Consider the following 19,706-nt stretch of genomic DNA (forward strand, 5'->3'; position numbering starts at 1 on the left):
TTAGTCTTATGCAAAATTTTGATAGTCAAATAACTACAACGCAGTATAATAGGTAAAATTCAGCCATGCAAGTTTATGAGTTTACAGAAAAATAATTACACATTTTATTTTATTTCAAAGTGTACCCTAATTCAGAGGCGCATTGGCCACGTCATCATAGGCAGCATTCTGATGGTGAAGGTAAGAAATTGAAAATTGAAATTTTTTAAATAAATATTAATTTTGTATTTGCCATATTTATAGAAAATCCAATAAATATTTTTATTTTAAACTTCGTCGCGACGAAAAGAGATGCATTGCACGGTCCAGTATTATACATCTTTAATCAACTAGCACCTCACTAAAATATAAACTTTTGATTTTACGTTCAAGTTCCTGGATGAAACATATGGAGATAACGAACGGTGTTTAAGATCAAAAGTCCAAAAACAATACAGAATAGTGGTAGAGCAAACACAAACCTCAAAAACATTAGAGGTGGGATCAGGTGCCATGGAGGAGTGAGCAGCTCCTGCCGATCGGTCATACCCGTAGTGCTCCTTGTCACCATCGGGAAATAACGGAAAAGGTCTGTTGTCAATTTAGTGTGTAAATAATGGACTAAGAGTAGACTACAATAATACAATTTTTCCAGTGCAAGAGGACGGAGAAAATTTGCATATTCGATTCAGCATACATCGCACTCCAGATGATGATACCGTCCGATGGCAGAAAGATGGACAGGACATACAGACTTCAGATTCGGAGAAATATATTTCTATCAGCCACGGACATGTTAAAGAAAAACATATATATTTGTATGTTTTCAACACAACAAATCTGGATTCTGGGGTTTATACAGCTTTTTGGAAAGAAGAAGGTGTAGAACTCAAGAAAGGTTAGGAAATGGTGTAAAAATGGCATTTATTTCTAAATACTAGTAATGGTATAATATTTTTTCTACACATTGGATGGCTTATATTTTCAGATGTATCATGGAAAAAGGGGGACAAAACTTTGTATCAGAGAAAGCGAGGTAGGTGTACAACTTCGCTGTAAAAGAAAACGATACAGTTTCACATGATTTTTGTTTATCTCTATCATATATTTTATATTCCTCCCTGGCACCTTATCCCACCTCTGATATTTTGGAGGTCGATGTTTGCTCTGCTTCAATTTTGTATTGTTTGATGGACCTCTGGGCTTGAATACTGTTCGTTAATTATCTGTTTGTTATAAATAATCCTGATAAAGTCCGTCTTGTTTCATTGAAGATTGTTTTCAGCACACTAGCGCTGACTTTTGAGTTCATAACTTTGTTGTGTTTACTGAATTTTTCTCCTCAATCAAACTATCTAGTTCCGCTGAATTTAAATGATTAAATCCTAGTAGACTTTGTTAGGATATTTTAATTTTCGCAGAACTGTTTACGTTTCCTTAGCAACTACCTCTGTAAATTTCGTACCCGACTTAATTGCAATGTAATTTGCAGAATGATTGCACGGGAGCGAATATAATTGTGTTCGGAAGGGCAATATAGCTGTTTCCCGTGATATATATATATATATATATATATATATATATATATATATATATATATATATATATATATATATATATATATATATATATATATATATATATATATATATATATATATATGTACAAGAATAAATGCAAAAGTATTACCCTTTTTTAAAAGGTCGAACAGTGTTAAGCAGCACGTTGTCAATGCTATTGCTTGGTGTTAACTTTTTGTAAAATATTTATAAAATATTCATAAGATACTATAAGGGCTTTATTTTTACATTAATTTTCTTCATTGTTTTTGTCAAGATACAGAGAGAAAAAGGGAGGTAGTCGAGATGTTGTTGAGACAGTATGGTAACGACATACGTATACGTGTGACTACAAATCATCCACCGTCAGAAGTCACGTGGTTTAAACACGGAAAGACAATTAGATGTTCTGATAATCCAAACAAATACCTCTCTGTAGTAGGAAAAGACGAAGATGATAAACATTTCTTTCTTTACATTTTGGAATCTGATCAGAATGACTCTGGTTCCTACAAAGCCTCCTGGACGGAAGTCGAAGATGGAATCACCTTAAGGTGTGAAAGCTCCGAGGTCAAAATTAGTGAGTAAACGATTTCACGCCAGAGCAAAATTTTCTCAATAAGCATGATCACATCGAGCATATTGGTTAGCCTTAACTTAACGACAATTTATTTTTATATTCTCCGCAAATGCAACATTCTTATCCTTAATGATTATAAAATCATATTGAATTAAATGACAATCGGTATGTTTATTATCTAAGAACTGAACAGAAATGTTCTTTTCTGCCTTTCGTTGTCTAAAGATGTATATATTAAAATTAAGTTCAAAAAGATACATTGTACTTCAGATTTTAGCTTTATATGACCTTTAGCATGAATTTTAATATATAAGGCATGTTAGAATACTCAGTATGCATTACATTGTAAACATTCCTCAGATTTAGGAATTCTGTTTGAAAAACATACACTGGATGTTGGAATGTACAAGGGGTGATCAAAAAATTCGCGAACTAATTGGATAACTTCCATAAAAGAAACAATATTTGATTTCAGTGTTGATTATATTTTAAATTAGTCCTCTCCGATTTTAATGCACATTTGCCACCGTTCTACTCATGCGCGAATCACGTGATATAGGCGGTCACGTGACCCCCTCCGTAGCGTTCTGTCACAAAAGCTGAAATATTTTTCGGAGTTTTATATTTCTCTCCATGTAAGTTAATTTTATTTCAAGAACGGTTCATTTGTCAGAAATAGGCAAATCTCGGCAAACAGATTGGGTGGATAAGAATATCCTTTCCAAAAATAAGCATGGCGACCATCAAAACCCAAATATTCTGTCTCGGGAGAAACGTTTATTCAAGGTGGATAGAGAATGGGTGCCTCCTTTTTATCATATCTAATATGTTTAAAATCTAAAGTAAACAATATCTTAGGTATTCAATAACTATATTATTGTTCAAATATTCAGCTATTGTTCAAAGTGTAAATTGGACGTCTTTGATAGCTAATTGCTTAATTAAAAACACATCTCTTTTCAATTTTGCTTTCACTGGACAACATAACAAGTATCATTTCTAATCATATGTCTTCCTTCACTAAAACGATCAATCCAATTATTGATTGAATTTATAGGAAGTCATTTGCCTAAATGAACTGTGTACAAATTATTATACGCAGCTTCAAATGGATTTTTAAGATATACCATTAATTTTTACAGTCGTTCGTTGAACGAGCACGACTGAGACGATCATTTTTCGTCACAAGTGACCTACATAGTGACGTTATTTTCACATTGTGACTTCACAAACAGGGAGCAAACTTTATTCAGCATATGCTATTTATAGAACTTGTGTATGGCTATGTGTGTACTTATTATTTTTCCAATCTAAATTGTGGTTTTTTAAATATATAGTTTGCGAATTTTTTGATCACCCCTCGTAGTTTTGGTTTGTTGTCCCTTTTTATTAATTCTCCATAGGTTTAGAAGTTCTTAAACTCATTGGACCAAACATCAAAGTTGAAAAAGACAAGACCATATCACAAAGAGTTGACAAAATGAAAAACATAATTTTCCCCATTTTTCCCAAAGACAGAACTTACCACCTTGTGATAACAAAGTGTGAAGCCTCTACAAAAAATTGTACACTGGGTACGTTTTGGACGAGTAATTGTTTAAATTTATTTGGAAAGCAGAAAGTGCATCAAAAAAATCAATTAAACACTGATTTAAGTATTTCAATCTCAAAAGAAATGAAATTGCTATGTTTTTATTTTCATATGATGATTTTTTAGTTGCACAGGCCTGTGAAAGTCTTTTTCTGTCAATTTTAGACACATTCAGCAATTTTGAAGATAACGACATCCGACGTCTTTTGCTCTTCGGTGTCCTTTTAAGTGAAGGCCAGAGGATAAAATGGAAAAACGAGGCTCACCTGAAATTATTAGATGACATAAAGAAGCTAATGAAACATAAACAACCAATATCAATCCCTGATTTTAAGGATGCTGCTGATAAATTTTCTAGCTCAAGTTTACTAGTCGATGAAGAAGGAGTATCTTTTCTAAACGAAGAAATAGAATTGCAAACAATGTGGGCTCTCATGCAAAATCACAATACAAAAGGAACAATTATTTGGTTGTTTGACCATGAGAAAAGAGACATTGTTCTAAAGTATCTGAGAACATCTGATTATGAAATACAAAATGATGAGACCTGCGTTGTTCTACCTAAAATGCTTTGTGACGAGTTCAGAGAATTTCTGATTCAGCAATTTATTGAAGACTCTGGAGTAGGACAGATGTCTGAAAAACACAGATTAGACCTCCTGGAAATGAAAAAAGAAGGATGTGAGTTTTTTATTTAAGGTTTTATATTTGCATTTGAAATCCTGTCAATAGTAAAGCACTTTGGATTTCTACGAATTTTTAACTGTTCTTCATCCGCTCAATGGCTCTGAGTGCCTAGTACAGGACAATATGTGCAGCTCTCCATCGGCAAGTGGTGACGTCTCCATATGAGTGAAAATTCTCGAGAAGGACGTTAAACAATATACAATTAATCAATCAATTCTTTACCTGACATTTTTGCACAAAAATGAATAGATTTATTTAATTACTTCAGATCCAATTTGTCATGAGACTTAATAAAACGTTTTTTTTTCTCACTACAAGATTTCACAATATCAGCTAAAACAGTACCTTTTCCTGTTAATTTAATTTTTTTTCAGATGTATTCAGTCAAAGACAGAGCACCCTAGCAGAGTGTGTCATGTATTATACGTTTATTGCTGGAGACAAGGCTCCTGACTGTTTAGGGAAGTATTTCAGAACATCGGGATATGAACCCCAGGAAAAGGAACTGTGCATTTGCGTCCCACCAGAGTATAATGCAGATCTAATCAAAAGAATGGATATAGATATTCTAACTCATAAAACTATGAGTGATACAAAAAACCATACAGACATTAGTAACATGTGTATGTATAAACATAGAGTTTTTAGGTCACCTGAGTAACTCAGGTGACCTATTGCTATCCGTTTTCGTCCGTCGTCGTGCGTCGTGTGTCGTGCGTCGTGCGTCGTGTGTCGTGTGTTAACATTTGAACATTTTCAGCTTCTTTTCTGAAACCACTGAACCAATTTCAACCAAATTTGGTATACAGCATCTATGGGTAAAGGAGAACAAAAATTGTGAATTTCATGGTCCCCGCCCCCCTGGGGCCTAAGGGGTGGGGCCAAAACCACTAAAATTATTGCAATCTTTAAAAATCTTCTTCTTTACTCATGGACATTGAGCAGGCAAACTGTTAGCATGAATGTAATAAGCATTGAGTCCTCTACCAAAATTGTGAAATTCATGGCCCCAGGGTCAGGGGTTCTAGTGCTAGGGCGGGGCTATATAGATTGTATAGTGAAAATGCATTATTTCTTTGAAAATCTTCTTCTCTGCTCCTGGGTATTAAATAAACTATCTAAGTACATAGTTATGATTAGCAAGAGTGCCTCTTCCAGATTTTTGAATTTTATGGCCCCAGGGTCAGGGGTTCTGGTGTTAGGGCGGGGCTCTATAGATTATATAGTGAAAATGCATTTATTCTTTGAAAATCTTCTTCTCTGCTTCTGGGTATTAAATAAACTAACTAAGTACATAGTTATGATGAGCAAGAGTGCCTCTTCCAGATTTGTGAATTTTATGGCCCCAGGGTCAGGGGTTCTGGTGTTAGGGCGGGGCTCTATAGATTATATAGTGAAAATGCATTTATTCTTTGAAAATCTTCTTCTCTGCTTCTGGGTATTAAATAAACTAACTAAGTACATGGTTATGATGAGCAAGAGTGCCTCTTTCAGATTTGTGAATTTTAGTGCCCCAGGGTCAGGGGTTCTGGTGTTAGGGCGGGGCTCTATAGATAATAGTGAAAATGCATTTATTCTTTGAAAATCTTCTTATCTGCTTCTGGGTATTAAATAAACTAACTAAGTACATAGTTATGATGAGCAAGAGTGCCTCTTCCAGATTTGTGAATTTTATGGCCCCAGGGTCAGGGGTTCTGGTGTTAAGGCGGGGCTCTATAGATTATATAGTGAAATTGCATTTATTCTTTGAAAATCTTCTTCTCTGCTACTGGGTATTAAATTAACTAACTAAGTACATAGTTATGATGAGCAAGAGTGCCTCTTCCAGATTTGTGAATTTTATGGCCCCAGGGTCAGGGGTTCTGGTGTTAAGGCGGGGCTCTATAGATTATATAGTGAAATTGCATTTATTCTTTGAAAATCTTCTTCTCTGCTCCTGGGTATTAAATTAACTAACTAAGTACATAGTTATGATGAGCAAGAGTGCCTCTTTCAGATTTGTGAATTTTATGGCCCCAGGGTCAGGGGTTCTGGTGTTAGGGTGGGGCTCTATAGATTATATAGTGAAAATGCATTTATTCTTTGAAAATTTTCTTCTCTGCTCCTGGGTATTAAATAAACTAACTGAGCACATATTTATGATGAGCAAGAGTGCCTTTTCCAAAATTGCGAAATTTATGCCAATGATCCAAGTATATATATTTATGATGAAGAAAGGTGCATCTAGCAAAATGTTATTTTTATGCCCTGAGGAGAGGGGGGGGGGTACATAGTCTGAAAATAAATTAATGCCTCGAAACCTGCTCTTTGGTATTAATCAACCATTTTATGATAAAATTTGCAAAATTTTGAAATATGTGGCCCCAGGGTCAGTGGTTCTTTTGGGGTGAGGTGCACAACTGGTTATAAAGTGGAAGAACATTTTCTCTTTGTAACTCTGATCTACCACTGGGTATTGAATAAGTAGTCTAGAGTATTTTAATTATGATAAGCAATGGTGCCTCTTTCAAAATTGTGAATTGTGAATTTCATAGCCTCTGGTTTAAAACACGAACCAAATTTAATTGTTTGAAAGTTGTTACACAATACTCAGGTGACCTATAAGGCCCGTGGGCCTCTTGTTGTATTATATAATTAAAATCAAAATACCTACATTAATCTTGGAATGAATAGCAAGAAGAGTAAAATTATAAATTCTGGTAAAATTACATCTTAATAAGAAACAGTCTGCAAAAATGTATGCTATATCTTTTAAATTGGTTCTTGACGAATGACTCTGAACATTCTGATTCCTTGTATTTTTCACACGTTTTGTAGTGCAAATTCCAGAGGAAGTGTTGTCATGGAACCTTGATCAAAGGCAAAGATTCGTTAAACATTTTAAAGACGGTAACATTGAAATGTACCGAGCTCGTGGAATGATCGTAGGATGTGCGGGGGCAGGAAAGACAACTTTGCTCAGACGTTTACAACGCCGGGACAGAAACGACCTTCAGAGAGAAACGAAAACCACCATAGGGCTTGAAGTTCATGACAATATATTCCTGATAGACTCAGATACACTTGAAGGTAAAGATTTGTGTAGAAATTAGGCTGCTTATTTAAATTGGAACGTAATATTTAAAAAGTAGGTCAAGTTAATAATAAAATAATGATAATTAATTGACGTATTGTATTGTGTATTAAGATTACGTTCCCGACGATGCTCAGCATAAAAGCGACAAGGAAAGTCCTCCCGTCAATTTGCACGTGGACAGGAAACTCCTAAGTATGACGGACTTTGCTGGACAAGTCGCCTACTATGCCTGTCATCAGATTTACCTCTCTAGAAGAGCCTTCTACATACTGGTTGTCGACATGTCCAAGGACTTAAGGGATGTTGCTTACCAAAAAGATCGCCATGACCCGATGGGATCTTTATTTGAAAACTGGACATACGAAGGTTTGAGAAATTACTCATATTAAAAGCCATATTAACCCAATTGAATTCTGTATCCCTATTTCCATTTACAAGAAAGAACTTTGGTTATATTCAACTGAATAACCCTCATATCGTTGTTGAGAGGAAAAATTAAATTAAATTCTTATTTTTGTTGCGATGTTTTGATCACTACTAAGGACTCTAAGTGGATGTGTCCATCGAGAGGGGATGTCTAGACACCCCATTCCACCTAGGAGGGCCACGTTTTATGCAATATTCACAGATTTTTGTATTTTCGTTCAGATTGATTTTTGTTCGTTATTTTCAATAGTTCGTTATTTTTTTTGATTACAGTTACTTTCAAGAGGAGAGATTTCAATTCCAGATTCTGTGAAAGGATCTATTTTGAGTTTTTTTTTCTTGGCAAACACATTATCTTTAAGGACATTTATAAGTTGGAAACATGCATAGATAGTGTATATATCTGATAACAATTACAAAAAGGAATATAACAATGTATTTTATCATGTTCCGATATTTACACGCAGCGAGCAATTGAAGCGATTACATGCTTTTCAAACACTCTTACCTATGTAACTCTTGCTCTAGGCCAAATGCATGTATTAAACTATTCAGAGATTTCAGCCCTATTCTTAAAGTATCACGTTCATATCTTCTAACAAAAATAATAACCTGATTAACTTACAGGAAAATGTATATTTTTATAGTTATTTTTTTATAGTTATTTTTCCGAGAACTACAGAAAATGTTTTCTCTATTGACAGATTATTTCGTGTTCTGGCTTCGATCCATTAAGACATACTGTGACGACGAGAGGATGGAAGAGAAATACGGAGACAAAGCTGAGCCAAATCCTGTCATCCTTATAGCCTCTCATCACGACCGATTAAAGGTGAAACTAAACGTTAAAAACAAATAACTCAGTTTATAGCTTATCCCCTGAAAGCAGTATGAGGAAATATGTGGAGATAACGAACAGTATTCAAGCTAAAAAGTCCATTAAACAATACAAAATAGGAACAGAGCAAACACGGACCTCCAAAACATCAGAGGTGTGATCGGGTGCTATCAAGGAGTAGGCATCCTTACCGAACGGTTACACTCACAGCGTGCTCCTTGTCATGTTCGGAAGGACAACGAATGATCTGTGGACAACTCAGAGTGTAAATGATGGCCTAACAATCAGTATGAAAAAAGTCAGTCAATATTTGACTAAATAAAAAATTGTTTGCTGACAAGGTCATTGTTTCGACCATAGAACTTAAGAACTTACGAACCATAAGCGAGACTGCTGAAATTCTTGCTTCATCAACTTGTTAGTCAATAACTTACCTTGTTTTAGAAATTGTTTATACGTAGAACATGCCCTTCCGTATCGAATCAACTGCGATATCCGTTGTGAGTGGGTAGTCATCAATGAGACAAAAAAGGATAAACAAACTAAGCATTTATATTTACCATGAATTACCTTTAAGACTGAGTAAATTTTTTAATGTTGACCAATCATCAGAAAAAAAGAGCCCTTGATATTTAAAAATGTAAAGGTGATAATAAAGATAGTGATTGATCTTCATGAATCTATTATTTTCAGCAGAGAGAGCATAAAAATTCTGATGATGAATCATACAATTCATTCTACGACAAACTCGAAAGTTGCTTGCCAAAGGAACACACGTTAAAAGACCATATCTCTAATGAGCGTTATTTCGAAATTGAGTGTCCAGAGGGGAGTCTGCATGAAGAGCAAGCAAAGGCAATAGAAGACGTAAGAAAATGCATCGTTCAAACTGCAAAAAGTCTACCACATTGGGGTGAAAAAATACCAGTTCAATGGTCAATATTTGAGCATTATGCCCGATCAAATAAAGAAAAGAAAATTGTGGCTATGGAGGAATTAAAATCTATGGATGAATTCAAGTCAATGGGTGAAAACGACATTGATGATATGCTTAGATTTTACCAAGAGATTGGACAGATTATATATTTCTCAGATCATGGTCTGAGAGAAAATGTTATACTGGATGTTCAGTGGTTTGTTGATGCATTCAAAAATATTATTACAGACCCAACACATGCTCGCCCATTCTGCAGAAAGGTAAAGGAATGGAATGTATTCATGAAAACCGGCAGAATTTCCGATTCGACGCTTCACAAAGTTTGGACGAAACATAACAGTGAATCCTATATTATTCAAAGAGACAAAATTATGCCATACATGGAAAAACTTGGCATTCTTGCAAAAATTCGAACACAAACTGTCGAGAAAATAGAACATGGAAAGGTCCCATCTGATCATCAAACAGAATCAGTTTATTATATTCCTAGTATAAACAAAACCGACATTACAGAAATATGCAAAGAGGTAATTAGGAAAGGAAGCAAGACTCCTATTTTAGTTTTTTCTTTCAAAACGTACCTCCCGCATTTCTTCTTTTACAGACTTGTGGTTACGTGTTTTTCCAAATGGGAGTCTTTAAGTGATGACCTTTTCTGTAAAAATCTTGCTTTTTATAAAGAAAAAGGAGGGGATCGGAACATAGCTATTGGTGTGAACAAAACCTCTATTCACCTTCAAGTATTTACGCCTGGTTGCGACATTGAGCTTAGGGCAGACAAAACCAGGGCAATCAGAATGCACATAGAAACCATGATTCAGCGACTTGCCACGACCTTTCATCAGAAAGCTTTGTACGAAGTTGGTTATGTGTGTAAGGATATGAGGATTACTGAAGAGGATGAAGATTGTTTCCTATTAGAGGAAGACGTTAAAGAACTTGAAACTAATGAAAGATTATGCCCACGATATTATGAATTAAATCACGGGGAACACAACATAGTGCGCGATAACCTATTACACTACTGGTATCAGGTATGAGTAAATGAATTTAAATATTCTTTTAGGAAAATACGTATCGAAGGGATATATGAATTCATTGAATTAGGTTTCTCTGGATGGTTCTGTATATTTTACTTTTAAATGCAAAGCACTTCTATACAAACGTTCTTCTCATTATTAAGTCCTCTTTTTTCAGGCTAGTGATGCCACAAACGAGGAGTTACCTTGATGCAATTCACGTAAACAGTACCCTAATATCGGAAGAAGAAATTACACTAACATCTTCTTAAATGTACTGGATGAAATATGTAGATATGAAAATAAAACTTTACAAGAGTGTTTCTTAGGAAGTAAAACTTTTTTTTTTGATTTTTTTTTTTTAATTTCTTCATTATACGTATGACTCAGTATTATGTGTATTCAAAATCTTAAACTTGTCTTAACCTGATAGTCATAATACAAATATTTACATAATTAAATCTTTTTATACAAATGCAATGTAGTTTTAGAATAGGTCCATCTAGTCTCATTGAGTCCTATATATTTTTTTTTGAAAATTATATTCTTTATTTATTTATTTTTTTCATTTAAACAAAATTGAATAAAGCAATAATTGATGAATATAGGAGAACAAATGTTAATAATTAGTTTTATTTAAATCCATGGTAATACTTTTTGTTGATAGGACATCATTTTTAAATTTGAAGAGGTATAAGTGTTTTTTAGACATTTTTAGACAATTTTCATTGCACAAAGTAGATAACTATTTCCGAATTGCTAGCATAGCATAGCACCGCAAAGCATTGCGTGGAATGATTTTCTTTTTCAAATAACACGTATCTGTGAAATAATTGTGCAGTTGATATATGTGTAGTTACATATTTTGAAAATACTCTTTGTCTGTATATATTTAGACAACAAATTTCTAGTAATGCAAGGTTTTGGTTCAATTCTGCAACTGATGACAGTTTTCAACCCTTTTTTGCTGTACTGTGATTAGTGATGTATTTGTAAAGTATAACCCTAGACAAAAAAATTGAGTTTAGTTATGAGATTGAGATAAATATTTTTAACAAACTTTTTATTGCAGCATTTCCGGTGAGATTTGTAAAGGATGAATATTGATCTCATTAAAAGACATTTTGAATCTCAATGTAATAAATGGCAGCCAGTGAGATTAATAAAAGTAAACTGTATTGTTGTTTCTTTCGTTATTACTATTTAAATCTTCATAAGTTCCTAACAAAAAAATTAAAATAGGTTTTATGGAGTTTAAAAGACATGAAAATAGCGATATAATAAAAAGCGATTTGCTGATACTTACTTATATGACATTTGGAGATATCGAACAGTATTCAAACTCTACAGTCCATTGAACAATATAAATCAGAAGCAGAAAAAACACGGACCTCCAAAACAGTAAGCATCTTCCTGTGTGTTTTATGTCAAATGTCGATAAACATTCGACTTAATAATAAATTGCGTCGACAATACAAATTGCAATACGACGACTTTAAACAAGACTACTTCTTAGGTCAACTTGTTTGTTGCTACATCGCCTCGTTTTGGAAGTTTTGAATTTTGCATACAGCAATGAACGTCGCCGGTCATCCTGAATCAATTGAGATGATGCACATTATAATACCAACAAATCAAGCATATTTTTGGAAGCCAGAGGTTAAATATCAAAATCAGTGGGTCTTTTGACTTTGAAGTTTAAAATGTACAAATAGCGATAGATGACCAAGAGAAGGATAATTATTCATTGGTAAGAAAATGATCGACAATTGCTTCCAAATTTTGATTAAAAGGCACTCTACAATACCTAAATATCTGTTTTCTGAAACATAATCCTCGAATGTGTTTATGTACTACTTTACCCTAAAACTACATGTACAAGGGATGTCCATTAAAATCGTAGAGAAGGTTCTTTTCTCGGAAAATAATGGGCGCAGTAAGCTTTAATTTTCAGCAAATAATTATTTATCATATTTAAATGAATCTTTATTTTCTTTTCATAAAATACAGACAAAAATAGAACTTTTATAATGCATGAATGTGCAGAGGGTAAGGTTATACGACGTACGATCAAAATACCAGGTTTTCACTGGGGAAAACACGAGCATTATTTCGAAATAACAGTATTAAAATGGATAAGATTAGGGCAAAAATTGTACCTTTTAATACCATCAATGGGGTCGTCTTTTTTTTTAGATTAAAGGCGTTTGCATAATTTAATGGCAGATTCCCGAGCATTCTAAATTGGATAATGGTAAACACAATATACAAAAATAGTGACGCTTGATGACGTTGAGTCACACTGGAGAGCAATTCAGTTTGATTTATAGTAGTAAAGCAGTAAGAGACCTCAGATACTGTGAAAACATCAGATATTTAGTATACGAGTAAAATTGAAATGGGAGCTTTCTTAGCAAAATCCTTCTGGTCGAGTACCCCGGTAGAACAAAACATACGGGCAAACAGCTATGGTAATAGCGAAAGACGCTCTCATTGTAGACTGTCGATATGAAATGCTGTCCATAACTTGCTAATTAATCTTCAGAAGGTCCCATATGTGTGTGATATTGGTTCCTCGACTGTTTGTGGAGAAATTAAGGGAAACTCAGTTATGTGCACCAATGAAGCTCCTAACTTTAAGTGGGACTTATCCAGCCTTTTCGCAATGAAGAAACATGACGGTGTTTCAGAAACTTTGACGTTAACATCCGCATGCCGTGAGAAGATACAACACCATACAATTAATAACATCTCATAATTTGTTTATTTATGCATATATTTATGCATATATCTTTTGAAATTTGTTATATATATTGACGAAAAAGCATTAAAGAGTAGTAAATATTTTAGAACGGAGTGATGATTATTTTTTCAATTTTGACAAATTGACCACGATTTTACTGGAATTTACTTGATAGCTCTATAAATATTATTAATTATCAGGAAATTTACGCCAAGGCGATGGGTCATTAAAGAAAAAAAGTGTAATATTTAATCAGAATTGATTGAAGGTATCAGATGGATGATGAAATCTCACATCACGTCATTGAGGGATATCTATCTATCTTCCTTTTTAAACTTCAGAATATGAAAACAGAATTAGATATCTATTAGATGAACAAAATTTGAGATGATTCCAAAGCAGATAACTACTTTGTCTTTTTATATTTTAAAAGTGTATTCAGATGAATTTGGACTTACCCCCTGCTCGTGGCAATTCAGCGTATATTTCCCTAAGGAGGACTTACTTCGATGACTTAAGTTGAAAATAAAAGAATTTTTTTTTTAAATCGTTTTAAGCCTGCAAATTTTTGATTTCATGACCTGATCCTTGTTAGTATATTTAACCTTTCATTAGGTAGTATTATAAACAATCTTTTATTCGCAAGTGAGAAGTATCCGCAAATTTCGCCAACTTCTTTTATTCTCGAATATTCTCGTCAGCAACTAATTATTCACCCATGTATATTTGTGTAGAACGTGGCGTCAGTCGCGAATGTAAGTATTCACAGATGAATTCTATAGTGAAGTACCGCGGAAAATACTTGGTTTACAGTTTGATTTTAAGGCATTTATACAGAATTTGACTACGGAATGTCCCTTCTACCTGATCTATATATAGGACTCACAGCGGGAGTGACCTGTCAACAAGGGATTCTTTCTCCTCAAATGACCCTGATCCCATCTGTAGATTTCCAATGGTCCTTGTTTTATGCTTTCTTCACATATTTGTATTGCTTCTAGATTTTTGAGGTCCATCATTGTCCCCCGCTTTCGCGAAAGCGAGGGGACATTAAATCTCATTCGTCTGTCCGTCAGTCTGTCCGTCACAAAAACTTTAACCTTGCCCATAACTTTTGATTTAGTGGAGCTATGACTTTCATATTTCACATGTGTATTCCTTGTGACAAGACCTTTCTTTGGGTACCACCAAATTTGACCTTTGACTTTCATATTTCACATATATATTGTTTGTGGCAAGACCTTTCATTGGATACCAACAATCTTGACCTTTTGACCTTGACCTTGGAGATTTACGTACTTATGAAAAAACTTTAACCTTGACCATTACTTTTGAACGGTGAGGACTTAGGCTTTCGTACTTCACATATGTAATCCTTGTAAGAAGACCTTTCATTGGATACCAATAACTTTTACCCTTTGACCTTGACCCTGGAGTTTTAACTACTTTTAAAAACTTTAACTCTGGTCACAACCTTTTAACAGTAGATACTAGGACTTTTATATTTCACAAATTTATTTCTTGTGGCAAGATATATCATTGGATACCAACAACCTCGACGTTTTGACCTTGACCTTGGAGATTTACGTACTTATAAAAAACTTTAACCTTGACCATAACTTTCGAACAGTGAGGGCTAGGGCTTTCGTACTTCCAATATGTAATCCTTTTGAGAAGACCTTTCATTGGATACCAACAACTTTTACCCTTTGACCTTGACATTGGAGTTTTAACTACTTTTTAAAAAAACTTTAACTTTTGTCACAACTTTTCTTTTGAACGGTAGATACTAGGACTTTTACATTTCATATATGTATTCTTTGTGGCAAGTCCTTTCATTGGATATCAACAACTTTGACCTTCTGACCTTGACCTTAAAGATTTACGTACTTATGAAAAAACTTTAACCTTGACCATAACTTTTGAATAGTAAGAGCTAGGGCTTTCATACTTCAAATATGTAATCCTTGTGAGAAAACCTTTCATTGGATATCAACGACTTTGACCCTTTGATCTTGACCTTGGAGTTGACCTACTTTTAAAAAACTTTTTACTTAGACCAAAACTTTTTAACGTTCAGGATAAGGGTTTTCATCCTTAAAAAAGTCAACTTCGATGTTACTTTCTGAATAAATGACATATGATAGGATGTTCATATTACACACAATATGTCTTAAAAAAAATAACATCTCACCCACAAAGACACCGAAAGCGGGGGACCACAATTCTTTGAATTTGATTGTTGTATGTTATCTTCACCTCTTTCAATCCAAATTATTTTTCTATTTTAAATGTTTTGAATGTTCCTAACAATAAAACTGAATTTGAATTACCATAGATATACATGTACTAGATTCCTGAAATACATTAAAATCTTTGCAAACAGATTCATAGTGGGTTCGAGTGACGCAGTGGTTCCAGCGCCTGCTCTGGAGTCATGAAGTTTATGAGTTGAACCTTATGTCGCGGGTTCGATGCCACTGTGGGATATGGAGAACAGTCTTTCGGATGAGACTGTATAAATCGATCGAGGTCCCGTCTCGCAGTAGGTCATTGACCGAAAAAGATCCCACACTGCTCTATGGCCATAAGTGTCAAATATAGGACAAAATTTTCTGCCAATAATTTGTCTGCTTGACATCGAAGAGGTTTTTTTTTCCAAGATTGCAATAATTTTGAGGTTTTTACCCAACCCCTCAAGCCCCAGACTGATATAAACCATGAAATTCAAAACTTTTATTCCCTTTTATTTTTAGTACTTATACTAAATTGTTTAAATGTTGAAAATGGATTAGTGCTTCCAGAAAAGACGTTTAAAATGTTCAAATGGTTAAGCAAACATTTTGCACACAGCACAGACGAAAATGACTGGTATTGATTTTTTATAATCATCAAAACGTTATTTACGAGCTTTTTTCCCACATTAAACTTTAATGGTAAACTCCTCTTTTTTCAGAATATAAAACTACTAATAAGGTAGAACAGAATTTCCGTTCGTTAATCGACATAAAGCTTAATTGTCGTTGACTACCTCGTTATTGAAAGCTGTAGACCGGTTTATTTCTGAGGCTTTTAGGTGTCGACACTTAATTAATTTACTTGTTTTCAATGACTTCTTACAAGTAAAGAGCATTGTATCTGAAGTTTTTGATTTTCTTATTGGTATTCGAAAAATACCGATTTGAAAATATGAAACATCCAAATCAATACATAGGTTTTGGCCTGCAAAGAACAAGATAATTTTTATTCCAAATACATTTTTTACAATTTGAATTTGTCTGATCCGGTTAAAAGATAAGAAAACTAGAGACACAGGGGCTACACCGCTCACCTGAGCACATCGGCTAGGAAAAAGCACAAATCAGATCGAATTGAAATGTTTTCGGGGGGGGTGTTGAGGTGGGGCTTGGATTTTAATACTAATTAAGAATGCCTCTATATCAATACAGCATATATATAACTTTGCAATTTGATTCCCCGTTGTTTCCCTCCCTATACCAAAGAATCATGATTTTAACAAATATAAATCTTCAATACACGAAGATGCTTACCTGTCAATATGACTTAACATAGCTTTTATGTTCTTTGGATTTTTCCGATTATTTTCCTATTGTAAAACATTAATCCACCATTAAGACTCCACCCTACCCTTGTGGATTATGACTTGAACAAATTTAACTCTACACTAGTGTAGGATGCTTCTATAAAAACATCACTAATCATGGTTTTGCTATTCTTGAGAAGAACATTTTTTAAATATATTTTAATGTAAAACTTGGATCTCCCATTGTGGCCCCACCCTACCCCTTGGGATTATGATTTGAACAAACTAAAATGTACACTACCTGAGGATGCTTTCATATAGATATCACTAATCATGGTTTTGCAGTACTTGAGAAAAAGATTTTAAAAGATTTCCCTACGCAAGTGAGTTAAGGCTACATATGGAGGTTTCTATGCAAAATATCCCATTAAATTCCATAACTGCTCTACGTACGCACAGAAAATGTTAAGACTTGTTTTCTTATACATTCTTGGTACCCACGACATGCGATAGCCAGTACACTTTATGACGTCATATTATGACGTCATCGACCTCTACTACACAAGTTTATAAGAAACATCAACAAAATCGCTTCGGCGCAAGGGCATACCTTACTTTGTTTTACAGAAACAAGGTAATCTCAGCGAGATGTGAACTAAAAAACGACAAGGTGCCATACCTGCCGCTTGTTTTCAATTTCATCTGCTCGCTTCAATGAACATCCCTTTAAGTTCTATCACAATAAAACTTTCCTTACCTAAAATGTTTAAATCCAACAAAATATAAAGTTGGTAATGTCCTATTCTTGAAGAAGAAGATTTTTGAATAATTCGTACTATATTTATTCCTATAGGAAATAGTAGTAGAACGAATAATTCTGAGCAGACTATTATGGAATCTTCAAAATCGGAGGTTTAAATGAATAGGACATTACAAAGGAAAAATAAACAACTTTATATTTTGTTGGATTTAAACATTTTAAAGGTAAGAGTTTTATTGTGATAGAGACTTAAAGGGATGTTCAAAGGAAAAAGTTGAAGCGAGCAGATAATTCATTTCAGACCATATTGATTGAAACAAGCGGCCGAAATCTTAGCAAAAAATCCCTAATCACTTTGTATGGCACCTGTCTGAGATGTCGTAGTGGACCGGCCATCCCTACGTCGCTGAGATTAAGAAACAAGGTGGATATTCCAAGGATTTAAGATATTGCTGCACTCAAGACTGCCTATTCGTGCAGTTTTAAGTTTAAACAGGGTAAAAATTCACAGTCCAGTGAAAGTTTCCTAAAATTTTTATCGATTAAGAAAGTTAATAGGATTTGTGCAGCAATTTTATTACTTTTAACAATATTCTCCTTAATATTATACATTGTTTATTTTAAATTAGATAGGATATGCCCTTGCGCCGACGTGATTTTGTTGATGTGATTCATTACCTTGAATGGGAGAAATTAATGACGTCATAATATGACGTCATAATGTGCACTTGCTTTAATAAACTGTGGGTACTTAGAATGTATTAGGAAATCAAATTGACCTTTCTCTGTACATGAACTATACAACTTATGAATTTTTATTAGCTCATTTGCATAGAAATATCCATATTTAGCCTTAACTCACTTGCGTACATATTCCTATCTTTAACTTTGATCGGTCATTGTGGCATCACCCTACCCCGGGGGTCATGATTTGAACAAATTTGAATCTACACTACCTGCAGATGATTTCACATGAGTTTCATCTTTCCTGTCTAAATGGTTCTTGAGAAGAAGATTTTGAAAGATTGTTCCTATATATTCCTATGTAAGATTTTGATCGGCCATTGTGCACGTGGCCCCATCCTATCCCCTGCGGTCATGATATGAACAAATGTTAATCTACACTACCTGAGGATAAGTTTTATCTTTCCTGTCTCAATGGTTTTTGAGAGGAAGATTTTTAAAGATTTTTCCAATATATTCCTATGTAAAACTTTGATCGGCCAATGTGGACCGAGCCTACCCCTGGTGGTCCTGATTTGAACAAACTTGAATCTATATACACAACCTTAGGATGATTCCACATGAATTTCCTGGACAAGTGGTTCTTGAGAAGATTTTTTTTTTATAAATGCCATTAATTTTACACAAATTTATAATTATCTCGCCTTGGAAGAGGGCTTGGCCCTTCATTTGAACAAATTTGAATCCCCTTTACCTAGGGCTACTTTGTGGCAAGTTTGGTTGAAATTGGCCTGGGGTTTCTTGAGAAGAAGATGAAAATGTGAAAAGTTTACGACAACAACGACAACGACGACAACGATGATTACGAAGAAAACGACTACATACAACAGACAAATTTTGATCAGAAAAGCTCACTTGAACATTCGGCTCAGGTGAGCTAAAAGCCGCTGAGGAAGTGTGTATGTGTAGTCATATCAGTTAACGTTAAACTTTAAACTATTATTTTACATTTTTAAACTTATGGTATTTTCTCTCAGACAAAAAAGGGTACCTTCCTTATTCGTTATGAAATATCTTGAAATAATACCTACCGGGGGTAACTTTATTTTAATTTTATTTTTTACAAAATCTTGTACAAACAAATTTTGTTATGGCATCACTGGCGTTTTATGAAGTGACTTACTTTTACAATTTACGACTGACTTCTACAACTGAAACAGAGACTTACTCCATATACTAAAATGTCAAAGTCAGCCGTCGAATCTAAAAGTAAGTCTCTTCAT

At 34.2% G+C, this 19,706-nt stretch overlaps 1 protein-coding gene and 1 long non-coding RNA gene across 3 annotated transcripts; both read left to right on the forward strand.

Moving 5' to 3' along the window:
- The first annotated feature begins 42 nt into the window (after positions 1–42).
- On the forward strand, positions 43–11,870 carry LOC134245663 (uncharacterized). Of its 2 annotated transcripts, none has more exons than XM_062727938.1 (12): positions 43–180; positions 635–877; positions 968–1,015; positions 1,816–2,118; positions 3,522–3,692; positions 3,875–4,390; positions 4,771–5,019; positions 7,214–7,465; positions 7,584–7,838; positions 8,603–8,730; positions 9,430–10,707; positions 10,871–11,870. In XM_062727938.1, exons 4-12 carry the CDS (start codon positions 1,845–1,847, stop codon positions 10,901–10,903), a joined length of 3,156 nt encoding a protein of 1,051 aa, XP_062583922.1. In that variant the 5' UTR covers positions 43–180; positions 635–877; positions 968–1,015; positions 1,816–1,844; the 3' UTR covers positions 10,904–11,870. The 2 variants fall into 2 exon arrangements, with proteins under 2 accessions (XP_062583922.1, XP_062583923.1); XM_062727939.1 differs by having other exon boundaries at positions 9,433–10,707.
- Positions 5,038–6,116, forward strand: LOC134245664 (uncharacterized). The gene is made up of 2 exons (XR_009987486.1): positions 5,038–5,861; positions 6,022–6,116. It is a non-coding gene; the product is annotated as an uncharacterized LOC134245664 (long non-coding RNA).
- Positions 11,871–19,706: the final 7,836 nt, after the last annotated feature.

Source organism: Saccostrea cucullata, unplaced genomic scaffold, assembly GCF_032062105.1.
Source record: "Saccostrea cucullata isolate Sc308-1 unplaced genomic scaffold, CSIRO_AGI_Scuc_v1 ctg2883, whole genome shotgun sequence".
Classification (NCBI taxonomy): Eukaryota; Metazoa; Mollusca; class Bivalvia; order Ostreida; family Ostreidae; genus Saccostrea; species Saccostrea cuccullata.